The sequence below is a fragment of the Streptopelia decaocto genome (assembly GCF_964273445.1).
Source record: "Streptopelia decaocto genome assembly, chromosome: Z".
Taxonomy (NCBI): Eukaryota; Metazoa; Chordata; class Aves; order Columbiformes; family Columbidae; genus Streptopelia; species Streptopelia decaocto.
This window is the reverse complement of record NC_138657.1, coordinates 30,216,507-30,230,621: the sequence shown is the minus strand read 5'-3', so window position 1 is coordinate 30,230,621 and position 14,115 is coordinate 30,216,507. Positions and strand designations below refer to the sequence as shown.

Sequence of the window (14,115 nt, the reverse complement as noted above, 5' to 3'; positions counted from 1 at the left end):
TGAAAGGAGGTGAGAAGGAGAACCACAAATCTGATAGTTTAAATTTACCCAGTTGAGTAACACAAAATATTAGTACTGTTAAAAGAATATAAATGTTATTTTTTTTTGTCTGTAATATTCCCCCTCTCTTTTTTCTAAAGTGAATTTAGGATAAAAGTAGATAAGTGGATCTAGCTGGAGGTAGCCCTTTATACAATACCATCTTCTGGAAGTACATACCTGCAGAAAACTGAATTTTTCATCTGGTTAGCAAAATAATAATCTCATGTTGTTCACATTCTAATTTCGGTACAAAAAATAGTGTTATATTATCTAAATCTAGTATTTGTGGTCACTGGAGTATCTTTTAAAAAAAATGCCCTGCCTGTTTAAGCCCCAGCTAAAATTAGACATGTGAACTATCTATGCCATGATGTGAGTAATCATGATATCCTTGTTTATGGTCTAAGATCAGATGCGTGAAGCCTATCTTTACAAACAGGGTAAAAATAACTATATATACATTTTCTAGTTGTACATATTGAGTTAACTGAGGCAAGATCTCTGTGTACAAGAAAAATCCTACACTGTTAATCCTGTATTGTAGTACAGATTGATTAACGTTACTCCTCAATATAGCCATATGCTGCCAGTTTTGACCTACAGTTTTCTAAAATGGTGTCTTTTGCTTTGTGGAAGTACTTATTCTGCTGCTAATATAAAAACAGGAGTTTCAGAAGTGTCTCATCCATTGAGTATGGTTCATAAACATTGTCAATTATGGTGGTTTTTTTGAAAAGGCTGAAAGTTTGTCAAGCCATTGCATTGATATTTTTAAATTTCACTGTCCAACTTCAAATATAGTGGAGATGCATGCTATTTTAGGAAAATCAAATTCTAAAAGCAAAGTCTGATACAGTGCACCTAGGGAAACATGAGAATAGATGCCAAATAAAACTGTTAGCAGTAAATATTTTGTATAGCTTCACAGTGTTGTAGATTAAGCTTACTGGTTGGTTGTTGTTTTGACTTTTCTTGTTATATTGACAGGGTTGCTTTAGACACACTTGCTGCATTGCTAAAATCAAGTAAGTGTTTGACTACAAGAAACTGTTTGTTTAGTTGAGATATATATATGCGTGTATACATATACACAGAATAAAACTAATATTAAGTCTGTGACCAAAACAAAATCAAGGCTAGGAAATTTAGAAATAAGGCTACAGTTTTATCTGCAGTCTCTGGTTCTTTAAGATTTGTGTGGTATATACATATATGTTTAATAATTAGTTACTGTCTCTTCAGTTATGCAGCAGAAAGGCTGTACTGCTTCTGCGGAACTGATCCGGATGCAAGGCGGAGAAATAACTTTTCACAGTTACTCACCTCAGCCCTTCAATAATGGATAGTGATAGCTTAACTCCGGTGCATCTTCTTTATATATGCATCTGAAAATACCTGCAGGGGAAAATACAGGGTTTCTGTACATTTTTGAGTAACTGCGTCTTGGGACCTAATGACAAGTCTGTCAGTTATGAAGTGGAACCAAGGGTAACAAAATGATGCTTTGTTCCCAGACATTGGCTATCTTGGCTCGCAGCAGTGGGTTCTGACAAATGTAATCTCTGCAGATTTTGCACCAGTGTTGTAACTGACAAGGCAATTAAAAACCCATTCTTTCCAAACAGTTAAATAAAAGATACAGCATTCCTAGTAGTTTTAGTGGAGTTGGAGGAGAACTGAGGCGTGATTAGATTTGCAGAAAACCATTTCAGACAAATGACAGGAAACTTTGTACCGATTATTACAGGATGCTGAGGTTTTTTATGTTTCATCAGTGTGATACTTTGGTCTTACAGATTTGTGTATTTACTGATTTTTGGAATTTCTCCTCGGGAAATTTAAGGAAAGAAATATTTCCAAATTAATGTCAGTATTCTGTAAATTGGCAACTTTAATGTTGGGGAAAGAAATGAAATGTTGAAAAAGTGTGTCTTTAAATCAGGAGTTCTTGTGTGTTTGGTTTGATATGTCTTATCCAGTTGTGAAGAGTTTCGGCATTGTAACTTCCTACACTTTATATAAGTTAATCTTTTTGTAAAAACACTGATCTCTGGTGTGTAGAGTCCAGTTGTCATACTGATTGCCCAGTATTTGGGGTAGAGGTATTTTGAGTTATCAAATTTGAGTTATAGTTGCTGCAAAACTGTATGGATTACAAGTGGTAGGTAAGAAGTTTGTTTCAAATCTTGTTTCTACACACAGTGTGTGTGCATGGAGATAGGTACGCTTTTTTTTTTTTTTTTTTTTTAAATTTGCTAGTTGATGGTATCTTACAATTAACTTTAAGTCTAATACGCACTGTTTTGGCAAACCATGAAAATAACACGCAATGTTGGTCTGAAGAATGAAGTGTGGACTGCTGGCCTCAGTTATTCAGTCATTTCTGTTTAGGTTAATGTAAAATTCTGCTAAGCATGACTAAAATGCTACTTAAAATGAAACAATTCAGTTACTTGAGTAAAAATAATAATTTTAACATTTATTTGAAAACAGTAGTGAAGTCTGTGGGCAATTTTTAATTTTCTTTCCTAACTTTTTTTATAAAGAAACAAATGCCAGGAGAGCAGTAGACAAAGGATATGTGCAGGTGCTTTTAACGATTTATATTGATTGGCACCGTCATGATAGTCGACACAGATACATGCTGATACGTAAAGGAGTTTTACAGTGCATTAAAAGTGTTACAAGTATCAAACTGGGAAGAAAAGCATTCATTGATGCCAATGGGATGAAAATTCTTTACAACACTTCACAAGTAAGTTTATCTCAGTTTTGTTTTTGTTGTTTTTGCCTCTTTGGCTTTAAAAACACATCCTGACCTCAAATTTGCTATTTTATGATATTCGTGGTCATTCCTGATTATGGGGTAAGGATTATTTTCTGTACTTGACTAAAGCAGAATGAAAGAATACAGAATTAAATTCACATTTGCTCTTATTTTGCTGTGACTATCTCTGGGAGGGACTGTTGAACATAATTTAGAAAAACTGAAGGGGAGTGTTTTTATTTAGAAGCTTGGGTTTTTTAAAAAAGTGAATTTGAGTTGGTGTAAATTCTTCGGGTCTTCAAAGGAGATACTAACAAAATTTATTGTAAACAAAATACTTTGCTGTTAGCGAATTCTAGAAATCTGTAAAAGAAATGTCATTTGTTTATTAGTTTGAGAGATACTTTTCTGTTGTCTTAATTATTTTCCTGTTAATAGGAGTGCCTTGCAGTAAGAACTCTTGATCCCCTTGTCAACACATCCAGCCTAATAATGAGAAAATGTTTTCCTAAAAATCGTCTTCCTTTACCAACGATTAAAAGTGCTTTCCATTTCCAACTCCCAGTTATTCCTACCAGTGGTCCTGTGGCTCAGCTGTACAATTTGCCTCCTGACGGTATGGTAATTTTGTAATGTTTTGTCTTTGAGTATGTCTAACATTGCTTTATGTGAGGTGAAATTAATAGCAATTTTTTGTGTTCTCCGCTAAAACTTGGATTCTGAGACTCTTTTTAGCTAGCACAAGGTCTGCGACTGTTAGTGTGGAGCACTAATTTCTAATGTTAGGTTTTAACTGATGAAAATTTTGTCTACACATATATAGTTATTTTTCCAAGGTATGAAATACAAAAACGGAACTAAAACATGGTGTTTCTCAAACTCTGAAGTGTAGAGCACAAACTGTACATGTTAGTCTACAAACTTTAATGGTCTCTCTTTTTAACTCACCGTATATGTTCTCCTATGTGAAATGTAATATAGGTACATCCTGTTTTACAGGAGCGTATATTCTTTGATTTCTGTGTCACTTCGGTAAAGTGGATGTAGTGAATTCAGATTAACATGTGCCATTTTAAGCATTGTTTTTTTAAAATTGTTGTGGTTATTCCTTCATTTGCATGGTGAGAAAAGTAGAGCTGTCTTCTTGGACTGTCGTGGTCTCTCAGGCAGCACTTGTCTGCAAAGCATTTTTATGGTGCTTTGTAGAAAATAAATTCATCCTATTGTGAACACCTTTCTCTTTTTTTGGGTAATTAATGGTTAACGCATTTGCAGATACGGTGAAACAGCTTGGTACGTGTGTAAGCAACTGTTGAAGTTGCTGTTAGAAAGTGACTCTAAAATTAAGAGGCAAAGTCAGACTCGATAATATCTTCTTATTCGCAGTATCTCCTGAAGCAAAATGTGATATTAGTCTGAAGAAGACCGCTGTCTGATTGGGGTTCATATGGGTCAGATTCAAGCTGCAGGTGTTATGAGTTCATTTTGTCTTCAAAATAGAAAATAGATTCAGAAGTGTGTTCCAAAATCCACAGAAATTAAACGTCTACTTATTACAGTATTTTGGGTAATCCGTAAGTGAATATCAGCAAATTTCCTGCATGGAAAACACTCTTTCAGAACACATAACAAAAAACCCTGACACTCAGACTACATGAGATACCCAGAAAAAGATAAAATTTTTCACTAATGAGCAGAGTCTGTGTCAGAATAACCAGTTAATGCCCACTTCCACATACTAGGGAGATAGCCCAGTTCTCATTAGTCACGTGTAACAGTTTGCTTCCTCTTGTTTTTCTTTGTTGAAAAAGGAGGAAGTCTTAGATCCTTCAGTGTACTGTGTCTCTAACTCTAGTAGAAATTAATCATTAGTATCCAAATAGTTCCACATGCCTGAAAAATAACATCTTGCTTTATGCTTTGGAGATAATCTGAAGTTCCCAACCTGTCTATGCTAGGCAGTTGCAGTGACCACTCTTGAGTATTTTCCTAACAGGTTGAATGTCCAGTGACATGTTTCAGATTGATTTTTTTTTTTTTTTTTTTTTTTTTTAAATTGTTAGGGCCCGTTTAAGCAAGCCAAAAAAGGTAGAGAGGGTGCTCTGTCCCACTCTTCTTTGATACTGGGCCAATAGCTCATATGACTAAATGCTGCTGAGACTTGAGGGTTTGGTGTTTTTTTTTTTTTTTACACAGTCATTATTACTTTGGAAAAATGTATTAGTCATCTTGTTTTTTGTGGACCTCAAGCCATGCTGAGATGTTCTTGGCACATTCACATTTTGAAGTATTTTTAATGTCCATCTGTCTTGCTGATGTTTTTGTTTGTTTCTTTGTGTCTTTTTGGGGGCAGGGGGAGGTATTTGGTGTTTTTTTGTTTTTCTTTTGTTTAAAGCAGAAATCTTTGTTTTGACTTAAGACTGAGTGGAAATGTAATAAATTGAGTCTGCCGTATTGTCAAACAAGCACTTTGTTTTGTAGATCTGGTAATAGTAATTAATGTTTACTAGCTGGTTTACACAGTTTTCTCACGTGGTAACTAAAAAAGAAAATAAACCCAGAACACAGAAAAATTTTTTGAGGATATGTATTGCAGAAAATATATAATCTGCCTTGCACAACTTTTTTGTACCATAGTGGATGATGTAGTAGATGAAAGTGATGATAACGACGATGCTGAAACAGAATCAGAAATTGAAACCGAAAATGATGATGACAAGGACCAACATTTTAAGGTTGGTATGAGACAAAACTAATACACAAAACTCACGTATAACAGTAGTTTATTTAAATTGCTTGAGTCATGTATGCAGCCATATGTTTTAAGTGTTAAAAGGACCTTGAGGAGGTTTTCAGGGCAATTTCTAAAACTAAAAAAGAACTAATGAAATTTAAGGATGGTGGATACTTCTTGAAAATATCAGCCTTTTTTATTCAGGTTTCTTCAAGAGTTTTATCAAAATCTGTTTGCTTCACACGTGGTGTGTCTGGAGTATGGTGGAACAGAACAGCATACTCTTTTAGCAGTGTTCTGTTGCTGATGTGTGTTTCTCTCCGCTTGCTATTCCCACCTAAGCTGCTCAGTATGTAGGAACTACTCTGACATTTTCCATTACTCTGGACTAGGTCAGTGTTTCAGTAAGGTAGCTTTGAAGTTCAGCAAACTGTAGAGGTACAGATAAGACTTTTCATGGTTGTATCACTTTGAGAAGGTCTTGTTCTGCACTCCAGCTGCCAGTCAGGACATGAAAGGACATTTGGTCAGGACTGCCATATTCTGTATTTTTATGTTACATATATTCAGGAGTGAACTGAATTGCCTGTCCCTGGACTGGAAAGATAAATATTATTCAAGGCTCTCATGAGCCCTGATGAGGGGAGTATCTTCCATAGAAACAGTTATTCCTTTGTCATTGCAGTCAGATGAAATCTCCGTGTTCCAGGTTGCAGTAGTTGGATTATGCAAAGACATATGTGAAATGCAGTCTGATGTCTGATGTCTGTGCATCATACACTTGGATGAAAGGAAGAAAATGGAGATGTTTTTAATATTTCTGGTGAAATGGAGGCATTGGCATGCTAATGAAACTGAGCTGCTTAAACCTTCATGGTGAAAGATGCAGTTTAGGTAATTTTCAAATAGTGATATTCAGCTTTTAAAGCATCACCATGTCAGAAGTAAAAGGTGAATGTAATTATTTCAGAAGTTCATTTATTCTGGATGGAAAATTAATTTGTTCTGGTGCTCTTTCAGAATGATGATATTGAGACTGATATCGATAAACTGAAACCTAGACAGGAATTGGGAAGACCCATAGAAGAACTGAAAATGTATGAGCAGTTTTTCCCAGAACTTTCAGAAAACTTTCAGGTAAAGTATATCATTCCCAGGGCGTTCCTCATCATGATGGGTTAACTCTGGAATACACTTTGACAATCTTTTTTGAGTGGGTAGTTCCTCTAGCCAAAAAGTGAGAGTCTGCAGTTCTAGAGCTACATATGAGAGTGCTATATAGTGAACTGTTTAGTAAAATGTTATGGGTTCCTTTAATCAGAGAAGGGGTCTGTGTGAAGATATAAAGGAAAATTGTTTTCTGATGTCTGCTTGACCAACCTGATCTCCTTCTATGACAAGGTGACCCACTTAGTGGATATGGGATATTGCCTACCTAGACTTCAGTAAAGCCTTTGACACTGTATCCCACAGCATTCTCCTGGAGAAACTGGCAGCTCATGGCTTGGATGAGTGTACTCTTCTCTGGGTAAAAAACTGGCTGGATGGCCAGGATCAAAGAGTTGTGGGTGTCGGGGGTCAAGACCCCGGCATGGGTTCGGGCCTACGGCGACGGAGGAAGAAATGCAGCCATCTGATGCAGATGATAAACATGCTTCATCTTTATTGACACAAGCGCAAGCTTTTATAACAGTTCTATTAACTATGCCTACTTGTCAGATACCGATTTGATAGCATACATAATGAGCCCATCCCAACATACATAATGAGTCCATCCCCTTCTGTGGCCCCCCCTGGTATGTGAGTTCCCTCGTTATCTCGGAGCTGCCTCCTGGTACTTGTTTGTCCAGGCCTTTCTCAGGAGCTGCCTCCTGAGACTGTGAGACTTGTTTATGCAGGCCTTTCCCAGGCAATACCTTCTCACCCACCCTTGCTCAGCTCATGCTAACTGAGGCCTACTCATGTTAACTAGAAGAGATCCTCTCCGTAGAGAGGGTCTCATGCCCTTTCTCTCTTGGCCATTCTCCAACATCTCCCCCCTTTTTCTTTTAGGATGAGCAGAGTTTGTCTTAACGTGTGCTCAAATATTCTCTTAATACAGGATAAAATACAGCTTAAACACAAAAGCCTAATAACTGCAATAATCACAATAGCTAACAGACTTTGCAAAAGGTCTTTGACCCATCCTTCCAGTCCCAGCCAGTTCGTCAAACTTTCTAGACTGAAAAACCCCATATCCTTTTGTGAGTGGTCCATAAGTTGTTGAATTTCCTTATGGATTGAAATCTGTTCATCTTTTAGATCCATACAGCAGAGACCATCACATCCTTCACACCCATGTCCTTGAGCCAATTACAAAAGTCTGTCGCAGCTCTACTCTACCGTGTGGCATGTCTTACAGAATCTACATCTAACAAAAGTCCACTTAAAGCCTTTGAAGTTCTGTTAGTTTGCTTAACTAGCCAACATCCTAACTTTCTAAAATATTTAAAGCTGTAGCTGTGCCAACACCAGATACAAGTGATCCTAAACCCTTAACCTTAACCCCCAAAAATCTACATTATCATCACATTTTGACTTATATGCATGCAAAAGGTGTCTTTCCCGTATCACCTTTCTGTGACCTATTATCATAGAAACATTGGGTGTTAAGAGAGTCAATAGTCCCAAATTACACAGTCCTTCAACAGCATTAGAAGGAATTCCCGGTTAGGCTCTATCTTCATAGATCAAGAATACACCATACAGTCTGTTCCACACTATCAATGACATCCCTCGGATTTTTCTGTGAGGCATTACACCATCGAGTTTCCTTTCTATAGTCACCAAGGGTAGCATTAATATTTTGCAGTCTTATCCATCCATGCTTTAGCATATTGTCCTGGCACTTTTTACAAACCAGCTGTATACAAGCATCCATGGGCACAAATCCCAGCAATTCCAGTTCCTGTGGTTCAATGTCTATTTCCAGGAGACAATTAATCCAAAGTGCCATGTTGGTATTATTACAGTTTGTTGCAATGCCTTTACGTTGACCACTATTTTGAAACAGTTGTGTGATGCTGCTGTAGTCATCAAGGGCGATGCCAACCAAGCATATATAGAACGGTCTTACCGTAGATGTCGTAGTTAGGCATTTAGAGTCCTGGTCAGTCATGTTGGCTAAAATACTCCACATGTTAGTCTTTGTCTGTGCAGGCATTCAAAACACAGCAGCTGGAACACAGGTTTCACGTTTCGTGCTGGCAACCATTGCGGCCCTTGATCTGTAAAGACACAAGCACAACCTCTCCCCCAGGTTATCAATTGATGTGGCCTTTTCATTGACTAGTGATTTGACCATAACTAATGTAGGTTCTTTCTGATTTAGCATGGTTTTGGGTCACACTTGCAAAGTATTTCATCACATACAATGCTTTTGACAATTGTTTTTGTGATGTTTTCCCTACTTCTGCCCCCTTTTTCTTTTAAGAAGGAACAAAACTAAAACAAAAGCACAGTGCAGAATCAGATACGTGCGTTGGATTTTGACTACGTACTCAGAATCACAAATCAAATTTAGAGGTTCCTCCTTAAAAGCCCTAAGTAATTTAAAGCTGTGCCAAGTTCTGCCAATTAGGTTGAGCCTTCAATAATTTTTACAGAATGATGCCAATTGTTATCTTCACACCTCCCAGAATCAGCAATAAAAACTTTGCAAGTATGTAAGATCAGACCAAATACAAGTATGACCTATGACCTGATGTTAAAGACTTTTGGGTTCTGCAGCAATTTACATTTTACATGCATGCCAAAAACTGTGCTGTTAAGAAAACCAGCTAGTGCAATTTATAAAGACATAGATCACAAACTAAAGAAATCAGAATTATGTTTCACAGATGGTACATATATGACAAAAGGATCATGGCCTATTAAGACTTAAATTAATTCCCTGCATTTTCTTGATCAGAGTGACAATTGGTATATTAGTCTGCTAGCAATCTCATCATACTGTCCCACAATAGCCACAGGTTGTTTCTAGGTGGTAGCTAGAAATAGACAAATCTGCAAGTCCAATCAAATGCAGCCAGCCTGTAAAGTTGTCATAAATTCATTCCTCAAAGTTCCTAACTCCATTTTGGCTGTCATAGTTATTGGATATTGCTTTCCCTTACCAGATTGAAGTCCTGTTTCAGATCTATCAGTGTAGAGTTTGTTCTATCGCAACATTGGCTGTTAATAGCATTTGAAATTTCCTTGGAGATGTCTCACTTGCAGCAAGCAGATCCGTACCATCCCAGCAGCTTCTTGTAGGCCATGCAACTAAACAGAATTCTCAGAAAACGTTATTTGAGCTTACAATTTACTTAACAAATCTTAACCTAAGAGAGGTATAGGACTTTCTGGCAACTATAAGAATACATGTATTAAAACTTTGTTCCAAATTTGGCATTCCATTTGTCTCAAAAAACAGCCTTTCTTACGTTTTCTCCCATAACCTCAAACTGCATCCTCGGACTGCTCCATTCAGTACTACATCACCACAGTGCGGGGGGAGAACCCCCCCTTTTCACTGCTTCAAAAACAGGCAGCCAGGTTTTTCCATTTTTGTTTTTCTGTCTCTTCGTGCTGCAGTTTAGAGATAACCAAGGTCACGCAGCTGGCATAATGGCTGGTACGAAGTAGGAGGCTCTGGGAAACTTCTCAGTTACACATTCCTTAGTTCCATTTACCTTTTACGATTTAGAGATGTTAAAAAACAGTATAAACCAGCACAATAAACATCAACCACTATTCTATTGTCCTAGATCCAAATCAGTTCATATTCCAGCAACCTTTAAATACAACTTCATAACTTCATACAATACCAAGTTCACATCCATTATAGCATTTAAAGTATCATTTCAAGTTTGACTTTTTTTTTTTTTTTTTTTTTTTTTTTTTTGCGGAGTTTAACACTTTACACTAACACTTTAACACTAAGCAAGTACTCCAATGTGTAAGGATGCAATCCTAAGGTGAAGCAAGGCGGAATTTTAGCAATGGAACCGGTTCCCATTAAAAATATGCAAATTAAAATACTGAGCTCAGACGTGAAAACCAAATACCCAGGTCAAATATGCAGATAGATCACAGTTACACTAATTGAAGACAATACCTCAATTTTTGCATTGCACCTTTGGACCGCTCACTGCTCAGGCAGGTGGAGGTACCTCTGGGTCTCCCTGACAAAAAAAAGTCAGTGCGCGCTGGACCCCCATCAGTACTCGCCCCCCCGCCATCATAATGAGCTGAACCGGGCAAGGCCTTCCTTTTTGCTTTGTTTTGTTTTCAGTGTCTCATCTGGTGCGCTATAACTGTTAGTCCAAAACCTGGATTCTTTACTTGATGTGCATATGAAAAAGCCAAATTTAGTGTACCGAGATGAGAGACAGCCTGTCACAGAGTTGCGCAAGTCTGGATATTGGAATAAGGCTAGTACGCTAGAGAGAAAAACAACAGCTACTACACGCAAAATTTTTACGACCACATTCACGCAGCAAGGAACCAAATCACTCATGATCTTCCGAACCATCACAAAATGCACATTTTGAGTCAATGGATTCTCACGATTTAACAGAGTACGAACTTATCATACCATATAGCACAGACCTACCAAAATTGCAACATACTTAAACAGATACCCTCAAAGAAAACAAGTTAATGAGGAGAGAATCTTGCAGACTTTAACAAGTTTGCTGTGACCTGTGTGTTATCAGTTAACGCTCTCAGCTGTCCGAAATGATTTAACGACCTCTTGCAGGGATTTATTCTGTCCTGCTCTGCTGGCCTCAAAAACAACATTAATTGCAACAAGATTCTATCCTCCGGACACTTTTCCTAATCATTTAACTTATACAGCAACAAACACCGATGTCAACATTTAACAAGATCTTCCTTCCTCACAATTCCGAATGTTTTCCCAAGCCTTAAAACACCTTCCAACATTGATCTTCTAGGAACACAACTGAAAGCAACTATTCCTGACCCCATCTTGCAAGTAAAACCTTGAAAAGAGGGAGGGAGGGAAGGGGGGGGGGAAGGGGAAAGGGGAAGGGGAAGCGCACATTCCTGACAAGCTGCTTGATTTTCAAAGAGGCGCAATACACAGAAGCACATAATACGTACTGTAAAACTTGCAAATAACATGTTGATAGCAAACATTAGCATTCTCTACTGCCAGTCTCAACACTCGTGCTTCCTCAGCATCTAAGTTTTCAACCTGCTTACTGACGGCCTCTTGGAGATAGTCAATAAATTGCATGTAAGTCTTATTGGGACCCTGATTGCGGTGTATCAATTAGTGTCTCTTCCAGGAGTTGTAAGATACCTGCCTCTTTCAATGAATCCACATAGTTCTGTCCTAAATGATCTATAGCTGTTACCTTTCACAGAGTTCTTTTGCCCAGTTCTTATCCGGCGACTCCTTCTGCTCTCTCGTAGGGGTTAGAGGGTTGAAAGACAGTAAAAGCAGACTGGTAAAATTGGTAAAAGGATTGACAGTACACTTGTTTACGACTTTAGCATTCTCCTCTTTCACAGGGTCTTTGAATAAGTTGTCCGACTCCAATCTCCTGGACTTGCTGTTAGATGATGGTACAGGAGGCCACCCGCTCGGCATTTTTCCTCCCCCCGCCCCGGAGTGCAACGCTGCAAAAATTCCGGCAGCAGCAGATTGTTCAGCCTTAAGATCTTCTAAGACAGTCCCATGATTTCCATTGCTGACTCTATCCCATTTTTTCTGCTCTATATTGTCCCAAAGTTCAAATTTTGAATCACTAATGCTCATAACAGTCTTTTCAGGTTTTAATTGCTTCATCTTTCACGGTGACTTACTGCCTTCCACAACACAGTTCCCATGCCTCTGCACCAAATTAATAATCCTTTGAGGTTCTCCGTTGATCCACTCTCCCTCATCAAACAATAAATCAGGATCCTGAAAACACCCCTTAGTTCTCCCTGTTGCTACTAGACCAGCTAGCTGTTTAACGCAACTATTATCGACCCCTCGCTTTCTAAAAAGCTCCGTAAAAGATCGCTTTCCTAAAAAGCACTGTAAAAGATTTAGGGCTACTTTTAAATTCATGTTCCCGTTTTCCGTGCCGCCCTTATCCATACTACTACTGGCACGGTCCTCTTATGTATCCTCTTATGTATCCTCTTATGTATCCTCTTATGGAACTACTTACAGCGATACCTCTTTTTTTTTGTAGTGCCCCTTAGTAGCCCTTCAGCAGCGAACTTTAATCGGTTCAGGCCTCGGAGACGACACACCGCAGCACAGTGTTCGGTCGCTCTTACCCGCCAGTCGCTGTTTCTGGCGCCGCTGTCGTTTCCGTCGCCCCGTTAATCCTTTTAAGTTCTCCTTTTAAGTCCTCCTTAGGCCTTTAAGTCCCCGTTAGGTCTTCAGGTCCAGGCTCGGCCTTCAGGTCCGTTGTTCGACCTTTAGGTCCGTTGTTCGGCTTGTTCGGGCGCCAAATGTCGGGGGTCAAGACCCCGGCATGGGTTCGGGCCTACGGCGACGGAGGAAGAAATGCAGCCATCTGATGCAGATGATAAACATGCTTCATCTTTATTGACACAAGCGCAAGCTTTTATAACAGTTCTATTAACTATGCCTACTTGTCAGATACCGATTTGATAGCATACATAATGAGCCCATCCCAACATACATAATGAGTCCATCCCCTTCTGTGGCCCCCCCTGGTATGTGAGTTCCCTCGTTATCTCGGAGCTGCCTCCTGGTACTTGTTTGTCCAGGACTTTCTCAGGAGCTGCCTCCTGAGACTGTGAGACTTGTTTATGCAGGCCTTTCCCAGGCAATACCTTCTCACCCACCCTTGCTCAGCTCATGCTAACTGAGGCCTACTCATGTTAACTAGAAGAGATCCTCTCCGTAGAGAGGGTCTCATGCCCTTTCTCTCTTGGCCATTCTCCAACAGTGGGGAATGGAGTTAAATTCAGTTGGCTACTGGTCACGAGTGGTGTTCCCCAGGGCTCAGTATTAGGGCCAGTTCTGTTTAATCTCTTTATCAATGATCTGGATGAGGGGATTGAGTGCACCTTCAGTAAGCTTGCAGGCGACTCCAAGTTGGGTGGGAGTGTTGATCTGCTGGAGGGTAGGAAGGCCATGCAGAGGGATCTGGACAGACTGGATTGATGGAGTGAGGGCAGTTTTATGAGGTTCGACAAGGCCAAGTGCCAAGTCCTGCACTCGTGTCACAATAAACCCAGGCAGCGCTACAGGCTGGGCGAAGAGTGGCTGGACAGGTGCCTGGCAGAGGAGGACATGGGGATGTTGGTCAACAGGTAGCTGAAAATGAGCCAGCAGTGTGCCCAGATGGTCAAGAAAATCAACAGCACCCCAGCTTGTATTGGAACTAGTGTGGCCAGCAGGAGTAGGGAAGTGATTGTCCCCCTGCCGATGATGCTGCACCACAAATCCTGTGTTCAGTTTTGGGCTCCTCACTAAACGAAAGACTTTGAGGTGCTGGAGAGAGTTCAGAGAATGGCACTGAAGCTGGTGAGAGGTCTGAAGCACAAGTCTGATGAG

The 14,115-nt window shown here is 39.3% G+C and overlaps 1 protein-coding gene across 9 annotated transcripts in view; it reads left to right on the top strand.

Annotated features, from left to right (window-relative positions):
• AGTPBP1 (ATP/GTP binding carboxypeptidase 1) overlaps nucleotides 1-14,115 on the top strand; it is an 80,305-nt gene that overhangs the window by 26,264 nt on the left and 39,926 nt on the right. For all 9 annotated transcript variants that reach the window (XM_082075395.1, XM_082075393.1, XM_082075394.1 and 6 more), the window contains 5 exons: nucleotides 1,030-1,067; nucleotides 2,589-2,797; nucleotides 3,248-3,425; nucleotides 5,447-5,544; nucleotides 6,564-6,680. In XM_082075395.1, coding sequence (XP_081931521.1) covers nucleotides 1,030-1,067; nucleotides 2,589-2,797; nucleotides 3,248-3,425; nucleotides 5,447-5,544; nucleotides 6,564-6,680 — 640 coding nt within the window. The remainder of the gene's footprint in view (nucleotides 1-1,029; nucleotides 1,068-2,588; nucleotides 2,798-3,247; nucleotides 3,426-5,446; nucleotides 5,545-6,563; nucleotides 6,681-14,115) is intronic.